Source organism: Anser brachyrhynchus (assembly GCF_964034855.1).
Source record: "Anser brachyrhynchus genome assembly, chromosome: 12".
In the NCBI taxonomy this organism is placed as follows: Eukaryota; Metazoa; Chordata; class Aves; order Anseriformes; family Anatidae; genus Anser; species Anser brachyrhynchus.
Genome location: NC_137707.1, coordinates 9,490,320 through 9,505,876, shown reverse-complemented (window position 1 = coordinate 9,505,876; position 15,557 = coordinate 9,490,320). Strand labels below are relative to the sequence as shown.

The following is a 15,557-nucleotide window of genomic DNA, read 5'->3' as shown; positions in this document are numbered from 1 at the left end:
GACCTTTCATATTGCAGATGCTTTTGATAGATCTAGCACAGGCCTCACCTTGAACACTGTGCGTAGTTTTGCTCATTACAATTTAAGAAAGACATAAAACTATTAGAAAGCCTCCGAAGGAGGGCCATGAAGATGGTGAAGGGTCTAGAGGGCAAGACGTATGAGTGGCTGAGGTCCCTTGGTTTGTTCAGCCCAGAGCAGAGCAGGCCGAGGGGAGGCCTCATGGCGGCCTGCAGCTCCCTCACGAGGGGAGCGGAGGGGCAGGCGCTGAGCTCTGCTCTCTGGGGACAGCGACAGGACCTGAGGGAACAACATGGAGCTGGGACAGGGGATGGTCAGGTGGGGTGTTAGGAAAAGGTTCTGCACCCAGAGGGTGGCTGGGCACTTGCACAGGCTTCTCAGGGAAGTGGTTATGGCACCGGGCCTGCTGGTATTCAAGAAGCGTTTGGACAATGCTCTCAGACACATGGTCTGATTTTTGGGTGGTCCTGTGTGGATCCAGGAGTTGGACTTGATGATCCTTGTGGGCCCCTTCACACTCAGGATATTCTGTGATTCTATGTTTTCAACATCTAAATGTTGTCACTGACAGTTCACAGTCTGAACAGAGATGTACCATCATCAATCAGGTCTGGTTTAGAGCATTTCCCTATTTGAGTGTCTGTCTTCTCCACTCCCCGTGCATTACTGAAGACACCCAGGGTTTTCTGAAACTGAAGAAAAAAACCATGCCAAACCTCCTCTTTTCCAGTTGTTATTCCGTAGCTTTTCCTACCTGGAGATCATGACATTTGCATCCCCAGTGCCTTCTTATACCAGATACAGCAGAGTGTGTGCAAGATGGAGACCTCAAATCTTAGTAAAATCCCTATATTCATTCACCCTTGGGCAATACAGGGTTTTATTTTTGATACAGGAAGAACCAAAGCTCAGTATTATATCTCCTTGAAGAAAGCATTGGAATTCTTAAATGAGTGCTGTATTAGAGGCATTGAAAATATAATCAATGCTTTCTCTTCAGAATAGTCGTGGATTATATTTCACTTTTAAATTGAATTTTGGAATTAAGGGTGGTGCTGTTGCAAGTGAGAGAGAGCTAAATTTCTGCTTTCTGCGTTTCTAAAGAGAGTATTTCCATGAGGGCCGTTTGTACAAATGGGCCCAGACATATCACCGTCTTATATAAAAGTGCTGCTGGTGCTCAAGCCTTGTCAAGTTTGTGCCTCCTGATCTTCACTACAAAGAAATTGTGAAAACATGTCACTTTATCACTTTGAGGAATTAATTTGTTATCCAGGATTTTTTAATCTTTGAGAACATAACCATTTCCGAATTGTTTGCTTTATAACTCCACTGTGGAAGAGAGATGTTACCTGCTTTGATGTGCCTGTTGCTCTCACAACAGGGAAAAATAATGTGCAAGCAACTCAAGCACTTAAAATGCCTGAGGGTCCTGAGCACGCTGCTCAGTGAAGCTTCGCTGTGACCAGAGGTGTGAGTGCTTTTCAGCCCATCACAGTGGCAGATGTTGACGCTGTGTGACACGGGAACCACCTGGGCCACAGACTGCTGAACTTTCCACTGAAATCACGGAAGGCTCTGGCATTGCGTGGGTATTCGAGTCACTATTTGGGTCACGCTCTGAGGTAAAAAACAAATCGTATATCTCCTATCATGTACAATGCCTCTCTTTCTCCAGAGGTAATGTTAGAGGTATTTCTGACAAGAAAAGTCATATATTATTAAATAACATTTTGAATTGCTTGATTTCAGCAGATCACTCTGATCTCTCTGTTGCTTTTCCTCCTTGGAAAGCAAGAGGTTGGAGAGACGTCACTACTGATGGCTTAATTTCTCTAAATTTGGGAATTATTTCTGAGGTAAATAATTTAAGAATCGTTGTGTGCTTCATTGTATGTCCAATATCAGAAAGTCTAATTGAAGAATTATTGGTATTTTTCTCTTCAGAGTTTGAGCACCTATTGTCTGGAGGTATCTACTGTAAACTGTATAATTGTTGGCTGCTCAGTACAGCCACTTCTCCCAGCCCTTGGCAGCCTTTTCCAAAAGAAAAATCTGTCATATCTCCATCTTCTTCTTTGCGTTACCTCCATTCTGGCACACTGTGGACCCTGGTTTAACCAGTATGTTGAGCACGTGTATTTTTAAAGATGTTTTTAGTTCTGTTGAAGCTGCTCAGGAGCTACTGCACATTTAATGTGACAAAAATCTTAAATCATTTCTGCTTTTAACTCTGTATGTGTGTATTCGTACATGAAAATATAAATAGAACATAATTGATAACTTATTTATGAAGGTTGCAATATTTAGTTCACCGATACCATACTGCGATAGTTAAAGTTTTTATCAAGATAAAAAATTAAAAGGGAAAAAACATATTGGTCACAGGTGTGCTAATGCAGTAATAAAAGCTTTAAACTGGAACTGATGGAGGTCAGAAGCATAGGCCAGGTAGTGAGATGGACAAAAACCAAATATGGCAAAATATGGGTATTTATAGTAAGGTCACTGGAAGGATGGATAGGAAGAAGACTATATTAAAAGTCTATCTGTTAATGCATAAACCATACAGAATGACCTGGAGGAACCGGAAGTTTTAAACTGCATTTTACTTGATTTAGCAGTAATTTTTTTGGAACAACTCGAAGGAATATCAACACAGGAGTTGCAGTGGTTGCTCTGGAAAGACACCAGTGGGTGAAGGAAGTCTGCCTTGGAGGAGGACGCTGCCTTGGTTCCTGAATATATTTTAGGAACTTGTTGAAGGGCCCAGAGAAGTTTCGAAAGCACAGGGCTTTTTGGTAGAAATCAGCGAAGGCTTCAGGTGTCTGTTGGGGAAAGTGGTGGCAGCGCAGAGAGCAAAGCTCTTGCACTGCATCTCTTACTTCCAGAGTCATGCTGCCCAGCAGGCTGCCTTCCTCTGCTCGCTGCCAATGCGCACAGCGGAGGCCATGAATGCAGGAGCCAAAGCTAGGTGCTTAAAGAGAGACAGCTGGCAGGCTTTAGTGCCTAAAAGAGCCTAGGAATAAGGCCTTTACTTGTATATATGCACACGTGTATATATATGCAAAATAGTGTCTCTGTCTGTGTGTAGATATGTATATATATATCACACATATGTATATAAACATATGTTATGGTCAAATACTAAGTTGGCAAAACACTGTTCCCAACTTGTATAAACATCAGGCTGTACTGTTCAACTGAAATAACCAAGCTTGGGGATGCATCTTCAACACCTGGTTCTGGGTGTTGTTTATTTTTAGACAGCTGGAATTGTTTGCTTTTTGTGTTGGATAATCAGTTGGGTTTTTCTTTTTCTTCCTACTAGCTCAGTATGTGACAGGGTAGCCTAGAGCCCCTCAGAGCTCCTTCTGCGGCACAAGTCATCTTTTAGCTGAGCATGGAAGTTGTTCGGATAACTGCTGCTGCCATCCCAGACCACACTGCTTTTGTGGTCAGGCTTTGGTTGCGTGGGTGCATAGGTGGGCGCTGTGACCTGTGACTGGCAAGCTTCTAGGAGATTCCTGGCTGTGTTGGCAAAAGAGGCAGCAGTTAGAGAAAAGGGCACTCACTTGTGCACAAATGCAAAAAATCTGGTATAGAGTTGTAAGCTTGTGTTTACATGTTCCACATCTGTACACAGGAACATCAGTGTAAATGTGTATGTGTTGCATAATTACCCAATGAAAAGTCCTGTCATTTAAAATTCCCCTAGCGTGGCAGAATGCAGCATATTTGAGACACCCGAGATATCAGGAGCAGTTACTTCATATAGGGTCCTTTTGTTACCTTTCTAATTGTTGACTCTGTAAGCTAAGGCTTAAATCAGTGGCTGTGAACATGAAAAAAGTCTGTATGAACAACCAGTCTGTTTTGTCCTGAGTGAATTTATGATATGCTGTGGTCATCATTCAGTGAAAATCAAGAGCCAGGAATAGTGGTTTCACATCAATACAGTCAAATCGCTGCTTAAAACTGGAGTTATAATCTTTAAACTTAATTTTGTGGGCAAATTGCAGCTGCCAGCTTCTCAATTTGATTGGTTCCAAAGACAACCCAACATAAGAAATTGAAAATGCCAGGAGGCATCAGTCCTGTAAATATATTAGTGTACCATCTGGAGTGTAGTGACCTTGGACATTTTGCTTGGCCTTAGTATCTTACTGTTGGAATTAATTCAGCTATTAATACTTGATTGAATTTTCGCCTCTGACTAGACGGAACTTGATCTTTACTTCTCACTCAAAGAGCAGGTGATATCTAATTTAATAACACGTGAAATGTGCATGATAATAATTTGTTAGTCTTCTTATAGAAAAAGACCAAACAAATAAGCACAGATTGCTTTAAAATCTACTGTACAGTACAGGAAAGAGAACAAGCTTTCTGTTTTTCCTGACAGTCTCAGTGAAGCATAACAACTAATTTTAGAAATGTCTGCCTTTGAGCTATTATTTATCTAATTAAAAAAAAAATAATCTAACTTACTGTACCTTAAATCATTATCAAGTTTTAGGGAAACAAGTTCTAGATTAAATTATTTTAGTACTGGTGAAATGTTGCATTATTGATACAGGGTCCAGTGAAATTACTGGAAAGAATTCTATTGATTTTAAGTGAGCTGCAAATCAAGTGCTTCACAAGCTAATTTGCAACAGCATGGTGAAGAGTATCAAACCTTTGGCTTGCCAGACATTAAACATAATCCAAACCTCAATGTATCCTGCCTGCAGCTAGCATATACATGGATATTTAATTGTGTGAACATGGATGGGCATGTTAACGTCCATCACACTGCTCTTGTTGTAATTTTAGAGGTACCTGTAAGGACTGGTGCTTTAGGTTGGAAGGGAATATCAGAAGTTGTAATGCAAGCTGCCTTGTTGCTAAGATAGTTTTTCATTACAGTAGCATGAGTGTTACAAGAACTCTGCACAAACAGCATATTAATCGCTGGTAACACAGAAGTCTTAGGTAAATTAGTATTGAGCAAAATGGTGGTGTTACCTAGTCTCTTAACAGTGTTTAAGATCTTGCCAATCTTAGAAAGATTGTTATAATTATAGTTCAAATCTGTCTCAAGGTATGCACTACAAGCACAGTTGCTGGAAGAGCCTTTAAAAATAAATGATGTTTCTCCAAAGCAGTGAGATACTGAATATGTCACGTATGAAATGCACACCACAGAGGGAAGCCAGTGGAAGGCTTCAGAGCACTCTAAGGTTAAGTTCCCATACAGTTAACATAAAAGCAGTATTTTATGTATAATATGCTTGCTTAACCTTGCTCGTAAACTTAAATAAGCATATTTCTACATGCACGCTGATCTACCAAATGAAAATGGTTTCCTTGTAGGCCAGTATTTACACAAGCATGTCCTTTTTGTGAAGGCGAGACCACTGTGTAGGGTGGCTGCACCGTGGAAGCCTGGGCTGCTCAGCTGTGCACCCTTCTGCACGAGGCAGAAATAGAGGCCAGACTCTGAGATGAGCCGTTGGAGCTAGAAAATAGAATCAATAAGTAAGGACAGCAGAAAGCAAAGTATGAAATGTGAGGATATATTAATTTTAATTTCATATACATGATCTGCTCGTAATATGAAATAATTGAGAAACAAATAAATAGCAAATTGCAACAGCTGACTTATGAACTGTCCTGATGGAAGAAGGCTGAGAATGATGGCACTTCAAGGTGAAGCCGGGTTTGGATTGATGGAAGGGTCAGCAGTCTCCCTGGAGTGGATGGCAAATCTTCCATCACACTGTCCCCCGCCCTGCTCCCTGTGCAGCGAGGCTGAATTTCATCTGTTAGGCTTACTTGTGCTCACACAGAGCTGTGAATTCTCACAGTGGTGTACTTTAATGGTTTAATTCTGAAAACATAAAAGATGGGAATTAGAAATGCACAGATCTGATTTTTTTGGAAGCGTAACCTAAACTTGTGCAGCTTTCAGTGCCATCTCTGCCAAGTACTGCCACCACCACCACTACTACTACTACATGCTGCTACTGTTTAGTTATTGTATAAGGAGTTTCAAAGCCTTACCATGTTATTGTAAATGAAGCATTTTAGTGAATCAAATCCATATGAGAAAAAAATGCAAATAGGTAAGGTGTTGGCATCTGAATGGTGACATTAGTACTAAATCCTGAACAAAGGCTCATTCTTGAATCAAACTTGTCGCTTGAAAAGGGGCTTTTTGTACCTGGGTATTCCTCACATCAAGAACATCACAAGCTAAATGGTGCTGGAGGGCTAAAATGAGAAGCCTGAGCAGACATCAAGAGGGATAATACTGGATAATAAATCTCAGTGAAGAGAACACTTCAGAGCACAGCAAGGCGTTAGCTGTTAGCAGCATAATCTAGAATAGTACACACACAGCCGGCCAGTGTAGGGCCTTCCATAATTTTGTGAGCAACTTAATTACAATCACAAGGTAAGCCCTTCTCTTGCTGTGCTGACGTGCTTGTCGTTCATTTGTTCTCCCCTGTTTCTTGTTTCACTGCCAGCTGCTTGGATGTGCGCCATGGCACCTATCCGGCAAAGCAGGGCAGCCTTCTGGTTTTGTGGAGGCACATTCCTTGCATGGAGACCCCAAAATGAAATGGCTTGGTCGAGTCTAGACGACTTGTATAATCAGCGGAAAGAAAAGGGCACTGCAGCTCAGATCCTGACCTCAGAGAGTTTAGGAACCTATCAAAGTGCATGACTTAGGGTCTGCTTGACCAGGCGGCATCTCCCATGTAATGCTTCCAGCAAAACTGGTCTCATGTTACCAAAAATCTTGCTTTATTAAACTTGATTGCTTAAATTGTTACATCTTTTCCCTCCTTTTCATGTGGCTTTTAAAGGTGTAAATCCTTCTGGAAACACTATTTTTTTCTTCCATTTTTGAAGCAACTAAAACATACTGTGAAAGAAAGAGAAGTAGTGCTTTAGTAAGCCAGACAGGGTTACCCGATCACTGCACTGGTGCAAAACACTAATACAAGATAAATAAAAATGCAGACTGAGGGTTTGATTGTGTATGTTTGAAATGTACTGTTTAACTGCCATTATCTGTAATGAAAACAGACATGTTGTTATCTCCTGTTTAAGAGTTCAAAATCCTGTGAATATTCTGAAGGGCCTTTTATGTGACATCTAATATCTCATTTGGCGTGTATTGTGTTTGCTTGTTAGAAAAGCTGTGTGTAAAACTGCCTTCGATGCACATTTTGAATAGGTAGGCTGCATCATGCAGTTGGATGTGATGTTTAAGTGCTCACATTTGTGCTCTAGTCTTCAAAGCAGTCAGGTTCCAGCGCCGCGTTCTGTTGGGATGATGCAGCGGATATTCACCCTGATCTGGATAATAATGGGTTGTCAGACACTGCGGTTCTACAAACCTTAGAGCTGACAGAGAAAAGAGTAGAATTTCTTGCTGTAACTGATTCTGCTCAATACAGGGCACGTAACAAGAACCAACCCATTAGGTTACCTTTTTGCAAATGAGAATGTAATTTGGCAATAGCAACAGTGACTCCTTTTTTCTTTCTCTTTTCCCAGTCTCAGTTCTGAACAGAAGGGATCATGGCAGCATAACTTAATTTGTCCTTTAGAAGATTATTAAGGAACCAAGAGGATCTGTGTTATTGCTTTGTTAGAGGATTCCCCCTGTGTATCCATGGGTTATGTGCCTCCTGTTGGATTAAATCTTCTCTCTAAGGAAGAATCTGGTTCAGAATAAACTCTGAATAATCAGATTATCAGAATTTACCTGATGAAATATAATCGCAAATTTATCCGAATTTACAGAAAATTGTTCTGAATCCTGATATTTCATACTCCGTGTTTTAACAAGTACTTCTACTTGCATTGTCAAAAGCCAGTTAAAAATGGATCAGTCATTATATTTTAGGTGGTTAAACCTTTTCCCTGCTTTCCCTCCACTGGGGTGGAGAAGGAGAGCACATGGACAAATCTTTGGAATTCCGAAGTCTGTCATCTGGTGAGTCGTACTGAGTTCCTTACAAAATACATCTTGAGAGTAATCCATTCTGAATAAAAAGTGGGAATAGCCAGTATCGAAGCTGGCATGTTATGGCATTTGTGTTCAGTCTTCTGCCTCTGTCTGGGCCACAAAAACGGAATGCTTTGATTGTTGGTAGTTTAGGGTGGTTAGTGTTTCTTTTCTTATATATATATATATATAAAATATATATATATACACACACACACACATATATAATTTTTGCATTAATAAGACAATAATCTTCCCCTTACTTTCCAGTGCTGCGTTCTGCCAGCTTGTACCCATGCGAGGCTCCATTCTCTTACTCAGTGTTGGCTGCTGCTGGCATCCTGACTGGGAAAGACTGTGTCCCTGGATCACAGGCGGTGCCTTTGGCAGAACGGGCTGATGCGCTGTTTGCAGTGCCTGCCACCAAACCCATTTGGGGATTTTGAGAATGACAACCAGAACAATGTCTTTCTTTCCTGTTCTCCCCATTTCCTCCTTAAGCCAAAGTAAAAGCAACATTTTACACATTGGAAAGGATGTTAATGAGCTCCAGCAAAGTGTCTTGCTAATGTAGTCATTCCTGGCTCTAAGAGGTTGGGGAAACTTGAAACCAGGCTTAGTGGGGCTGCCTGCAGACCGTGCAGTAGGAACGGGATCCTCTCTTGATAAATAGCATGGGAAGGAATGGTTCCAATTAGTGGGAGGGAAGCTTCAGTATTGCTGAATGGATTTCTTTCCTTTGTATGTTTGTGTTTTCAAAAGGAAACTTCGCTTTCTGAATATGCATGCTTACATGGAAGAGTTGATGTTTTCATTCTCTAAGTACTTGCTGAAATTGCACGAATACTTAGACACAAACACTCCAGTGTCTGCTAAGGGTTGGAGAACAAAAGTACAAGCTTTCAGCTTGTATGACACTTCAGAAATACTAGTTTGGGGCCTTAGATAGAGACAGACAGAGCTGGCTAAGAAGTCATTCTCAAACCACAGGCGCTCCATTGAAGGGAGAGGAACAGGCTTGGCAGACAAAACAAACAATGCAGGGTGTACTGTAAAGCCCAGCACTTTGCTTTGATTTTTCAGCTCAGCTGGAACACTACCGAGTGATTTATAGCAAGAGAGATTTATAACTCTCACATCCCTGCCTTTTGGTGTCCCAGGCATACCTGAAACAGCCTTTTCCCCTAACCTGCTTTAACCAAGTTTTATCTGTTGCTGGCTTTCAAATACCTGGCACTGACACTGTACAAATGTGGAATTTCCTTGGGAACAATTTTTTAAAACAGTTAAAGACCTGTCCATGTAGCAAAGTTGTTACCCTGTATAGCTCTCCGTCTAGAAACTGTTCCAGAATAAAGTGATTAACCCAGGCTGGAGTTAATTATCCCAGGAAGACAAATAAAATTCCTTTTGCGTCCTGTGTTTATGCTGGGCGTTAGACCAGAATAGCAGGGCAGAATTGGCAGAATCAAGTTTTGACTGATGGGAAATTTCCCCTGTAGACAAACCTCAGACACATGTCCTAAAATTCCAGGTTTAAAGCAACTACTGACAATAAGAAGTGTTTTTTCCAGACATTTTTCCAAGTTCCACATAGAGTGAAATTTGAGGCTTCTCCTGCTTCACCATGATTTTTTTTTCTTAGATAAATCCATCTCCACTGCCTAAGCTTTCTGCTGAAGAAGCATCTGTTCAGAGCACAGGCAATGGCGTGCTACGTTTTATGTTCTCCATAGGCCATTGAACATCAAGCCATTGCACAAAGGATTCAACATTTGAATTACAGTTTCTCAAATTCAGGAAGAAGAAAGTTCTTTTGCAATATCTTAGCTAAAGTGCAGCGCATCAGAGCTTGTTACACTGATGGTCCTTTACTCTGACATTTTGATTTAGTTTAAAATTCTGTTTAAACTCTACTTCTAGATAGTGGTGCTTAAATTTTTTATTGGCAGTCTGTTTAGAACTAGTCTACCCCATTTGTTTTCCTGCTGTGGATTGGCTGACAAAAATACAAAAGTAAACAGTAGCTTGGAAACAGTCTCTGAAACTTTAAAGAAACCAGGGATCTGTCAGAGGAATGGGTTCACTAGGAGGATTCAGCTCTGGTAATTTCACACCTACCTTGTTTTTTAGAAGATGAGCCATCCTACTGAAAACATCAAGATCAGTGTCCTATGTTTAGGTAACCTCTTCAGGGACTGAAAAAATGAATTAAAATGCTACATTCATGTAAATGTCTTTTGGCTGGCATTGTTGTAAAACAATGTCCGCATAGGCACTGTAATTTCTGAAGAGTAAAAATCAAAGTATCTTACAAATTTTGATGCTAGTTTTGGTAGTATCATAGAATCATTAAGGTTGAAAAAGACCTTCAAGGTCCAACCATCCCCCTACTACCCATGTCACCCACTAAATCGTGTCCCTCAGCACCAGGTCCAACCTTTCCTTAAACACCCCCAGGGACAGTGATACCACCACTTCCCTGGGCAACCCGGTAGTTCCTGCAGCCCACAGTTATCAGGGAATCTTCTGTACTGTGATGATTATTAAGGATAAGAATTGGTGTTTCTGCCTAAGATTGAGTAGTAGAACTCTAATCTATCTTTTAGGTCAATTTAGTGATTGTGAGGGGTGACAGGAGGGTTTTTAACTTGGTCTATTCTAAATTGCAAAGTCTGTAATTTTCTCCCAAGATATGATTTGTGTAATCAGATATCTAGGTAGTATTGTCATTTGTCCAAAACACTTGAAGCCTAAGAAAGGAAACATCCAACCTGATGTGGGAATGATCTTACAGACTGAGTATCAATTGACAATTGCTATTCTACAGAAGAAAGGATTAACTGCTCAAAGAAATTATGCTGATCTTGAGAAGTCTGTATCTTGGTTATCTGAAGAGTTATTAGCTTTAAATTTTGTTAAATAGAATTTCAGTCTTTAAACTGCTGTCAAATTTATGCGAATAAAAAGCATAATTTTCAAACCTACAAGATGAAACCTGGTTAAAGCAGAGCCACTCTGTGTAATTCTGTAGGCAGGGAATTTCTAAAACAAATACCTGGAAAGGAGCAACCCTTTTTGACAGGCACATTTGCTAGGCACCAAGGCAGTTCTTTGAGAAATTTCGTCTGTATTAAGTTCAGCTGTTCTCACTGCAGGGAGGTTTCATTATTCATTTAACTCTTTTGGGAACAAAGGTACAGATCTAAAAATCCTTACCCTGAAAGATGCTGAACTCCCTCAAATGTCTTTGCTTATTATGTATCACCAGATCAGCCCTCCAATTTTAACACAGAGGACCAAATATATCCCACATGCGAGTCTTTCAAATTCAGTGAAACTATGCTGAGGATGAACTTGGCTATCAACAACTTTTTAGATCTAAATATCAAGGTCATTGCTTAGATCCTTTAGTCCTTGATGTAGATGTCTCATAGCTCATGAAAGGAGCAAGGCTATTTAAATATTCAGGGAGCAAGCAGCGCCCGTGAGAGCAGCAAGCGGCCTCCTCCTTTAAATAGGTAAAGGGCCAGAGAGCTCAAAATGTAAAGAGGGAAAGGAGGCAAGATACCTGCTGTGGAAGAGGGTACATGGCAAAACTCAAAGAAAGATCTGAGGCGGACAAAAAGCAGGCAAATCTCAAAAGTTTCTACTGCTAAAAAATCTAGGAAAATTACTTTTATTTTTAACAGCAAAATGTAAAATGGAAAAGCAATGCAAAATCCCATTGCTCTGCCCAGCCACTGTGGCCCCATTTCTGGTTAGAAGGATCCACAGTTCATCTCTGTATCACTCAAACATTGGATTTTTTTTTTTCCTTGTTTCCTTTTTTTTTTTTTTCCTTTTTCTCCTCCTCCTCAGAGGATGTTTCAAGTTATGGAATTTATTTTATTGCTTAGACCCAAGTACAATAAAGGAAAGAATCAAGGTAATTTTCCTCCTGTCTCTCATCATCAACTTATTATTCCTCTGGCTTTCTGCACCGTTAGTTGAGTGGGAAAAGAATCCAAGGCTCCCCTGTCAGTGCTTCCTACTAATCCATCATGGTGTGTGGAGGGAGCAAGTGGCAGCGGTGAACGTGAAGTCCAGACTGAATACACAGAGGTATAAAATGAATTTACAGGTGCATTTATAAGGACATACCTGAGAAAGGCTTTGGGCTTTTAGTAGAGAGACTGAGCATTTCTCGATATACCATGCAACTGTAATCTACTCAAGGAACTTCCTTTAAATTTTTCTTAAAATACAACTGTAGAGCTTTAAAGGATGTCGCATTTAGAGTTCACATTCTACCCGTTTCTTTCAGAAAATGTGCAAAGCTGTTTGTCTCCCAGTCAGAGACGAATGGGAGCGACTGCTGGCATACTGAGGTGTCACACTGAAGAAGAGTGCAGGCAGAGCTGGGCTGGCAAGAACGTGGTCTGCAAGGAACTCGCTTCTTTTGGATAGGTCGTAAAGCAGGTTAGCCTGATTCTTAGTTAATTTTTGATTTTAAGTGTGTTATTTCCTGTGATGAAAGCATTTACAGTGTATTTTTAAGTGAGACATGTATAAGTGCTCCATTTAAACTGTCAAGAATCAGGGGTCCCAGAGGGAACATTTCTTTGAGCAAAAGCTTTTGAGAAGCTGGTAGCTCCTTGAAGGTGTAACGTATTTGTCACATGATTTCTAGTTTCCCTTGGGGTTCTCCTAGTGGGATATTTGGGGTTTGGAGTCTGTGAAGAAAGACCATGAAATACTTGGCTTTCTGGGGAAGCACTCATCCTGCGCACAGCACCAGCTGCAGTGTTGCTGGATTGTACAAACAGCTGCCCGAAATTGCGCCCCCGTCTGTTACTTCTGTTTAGCTGCTAGATTTACACTCATTCAAAGCAAACAGCCTTTCCTCTTTTCAGAGCTGGCAGATAAAGCAGTGTGCACACTGTATGAGGGCAAGTTACATACACCACTGAATTGGCTGCAGTTTCCATGACCAGCTTGTAGTCTAAACTAGCTGGCCTGGTCTTTTGAACAGAGTAAATTACCTTGCCTAATAATGCATCTATAAACACTGTTAGAATTAAACACCAGAAAGCCATCAAATTGCTCAGGTCCATTTCAGTTACTGCTAAGTATGTTGTTTGGGTAATTTGTAAAAGTCTCTAGAACTGCCTCATCTTTCAAAAGGACATTTATGGAGTGGTTTGATATATTTGGAAGGGCATAGCTTTCCTAGTTCTTTCAAAGAAACCATCACTCTCTGAGCAGACTTAGGATCTTACAGAATAATTGAAATAAAAAGGAAACAGTATTAGAATCCTCTAAAACCTGTCTTGAATAATGAAAAGGCAGCAGCACTGATACTATGACCAGATGTACAGTACAGAAACTATTTTTCTGGCCAGCAAAGTCTTGTTCTCTCTGTGCATTAGAAGACAGAACATTGAGCTGAGCTGTGCTCTTGACCTCTGAATAAATATGCGCCCAGTGCTCTTACTCCAGACAACATTATTTTCCAACCACATCAGGAAAAGTTCCCCAAAGTATTTACTTCTGATTTCAGTTTCTGCTGACTACAGCTCTGTCACACTTTACACACAAAACATATGTTAGTACAATTCAGGTTTTAGCGTAGAGGCCCTTATGGAGCCAGATTTTAGATCGTTGGTTTGTTTTTTAAAATCAGTCATCTCTAAAGACAGAAATAAGAAATTTCACAATGAGTTGTGTTGGCAGGTGAGTTGTGCAGCCTGTACAGTTTGTGTTGTCCTATGACAGTCTGCAATGCATTGCAGTTATGAAACGTGCATATTATACTGTGAAGTTGAGGGAGAAAAGTACTTTATGTATGTAAATTATGCAACATGTAAAGCCTGTCGTGTACCTACATGTGCAAGTCAGTAAAGTTTTTGTATACAAGCTTCCACTGCAGTGAAAGAACCCAAAGGACTGAGATGCCCAGATCCTAAGAATTCCAAGAAGGGTAAAATGTCTGCTTTGTTAATGGACTTTAATCAGCCCCAAAATACTAAATCAGAACTTTAGCACGCTGCATGAAGCCCAGCTCCTATGTCAAGGGGAGCTAACTAGCCATTTTGCTTAACAGGAACTGCCTGACTTTCCAGGCTTCTTAAATGTTGCTGCTTATGTTGAAAAGTGCTACGTGGTCTTGGAGAGATGCTTCTGACATGCACAGTTTTCATGGCAGGATAGCTGGATATGAGAGAGATGTTAGCAAGTGGACTTGCTTTCTTCTTTTGCCATGCCTGTGCTAAGGAGGATCACAAGTAATTCATAAGGGCAACATCGTCAAACCTTTTTTCTCTAGAAAAGAGATTGGATGTTGTAGGCATTACACTTACGTAGTTTTTTCAAAATCTAATCTTTAATTAGCATTTGTCTGTTTTCTCTTCCTTGGCTCTCAGAAACATAGATGATATTTTGGAGTTTCCTTTTGTACAACTCATTCAGCACATTTTTCATTCAGCATGTTTTTCAGTCTGATTATTTTGGAAAACAAGTAAGTGCAGAGTTGCCTCTGGGAGGAGATGAACCCTCCACACATTCTGTGCAGACAGCCTGATGTGATTGTCACTGTGTCTGACATCAGACAGCCTGCATCTCATCGACCAAGAGTTTTCCTCCCCCTTTCAATGTTCATTTGATTTCCAGTGAAGTACGCAGAGAAGACCAAAAGGTTCTGTTTACTGGCTCTGCTCTTGCACGCGGTCTTTTACTCTCCTGGGTACTTACAGAAGTGGAAGAAGCCGCCTGGTGTCTTGCCTGTTCAAATTTTGTACTTCAGCTGAGAATGCCCAGAGCTGTTACTCCTTGGGACAGTCTTTTTGGGATGTCAGCACCAGCCCACTCGCACTGTGGATTGCTTTAATTTCTGCCAGATGGCAGAATTTTCTTTCACTCTGAGCTTGTCTTGAATTTAAATTAAGAATCTAGAGGCTGCAAGCTTACGCAACAAATATGTTGAACATACAGTTTTAAATACAAATTTTTTAGTAACTTATTTTCATATTTGAGATCATAATGGGTGGTTATGGCAGCACAAGCCCTAAGAATACAGTCTTTCATCACTAACTATTATTATGGAGAAAAGAGTTACCATCTTAGGCTGGGGATTTAAGATAGAAGCAACTGTGAGTGAGAGCTAGAAAGCATCTGATTTAGCAGAGTTAGACTTGCTCATGTCTAAATTCTGAAATGGGAATCTGCTGTAGAACTGGGCTGACTTTAAACCACCTTGATTGGACACTAATTGCAGCACAGTGGCCTTGGCAAGGAAAAACCAAAGCTTTTCAGGTGGGTTTTGCAGCCTGTGCTGAACTCCAGTACTACTGGTGAGAGACTCCCAGCAGCTCATGATTTGGCTAGCCTAAAGCAAGCGCGTGGGGTGTCCTGCCAGTCAGAGCAAGGCTTTTGGCTGCTAGATTGGCGTACCTTCACAAATGATCTATGGAAACTGTATGCTGTAGCTGTTAGAAATAGACTGGCTCCTTGATGGTTCTGTAGAGATTCTTGCATCTTTCCTTTCTAG

At 40.7% G+C, this 15,557-nt stretch overlaps 1 protein-coding gene across 14 annotated transcripts in view; it reads left to right on the top strand.

Annotated features, from left to right (window-relative positions):
- The window catches only part of LOC308176724 (uncharacterized protein), a 297,961-nt gene that overhangs the window by 199,820 nt on the left and 82,584 nt on the right, over window positions 1-15,557 (top strand). For 4 of the 14 annotated variants that reach the window (XR_013938525.1, XR_013938526.1, XR_013938527.1 and 1 more), the window contains one exon: window positions 12,336-12,355. The exons of 2 other annotated variants lie outside the window; for them this stretch is intronic. Coding sequence is in view for 1 of the 12 variants with exons in the window: in XM_080552845.1 (XP_080408971.1) it covers window positions 12,019-12,133; window positions 12,336-12,411 (191 nt within the window). In the remaining 11 variants the exon portion in view is untranslated. Of the gene's footprint in view, window positions 1-1,405; window positions 1,493-12,018; window positions 12,134-12,335; window positions 12,491-15,557 lie in introns of those variants that run through there. 8 more of the 14 variants (XR_013938521.1, XR_013938522.1, XM_080552845.1 and 5 more) reach the window with 7 other exon arrangements.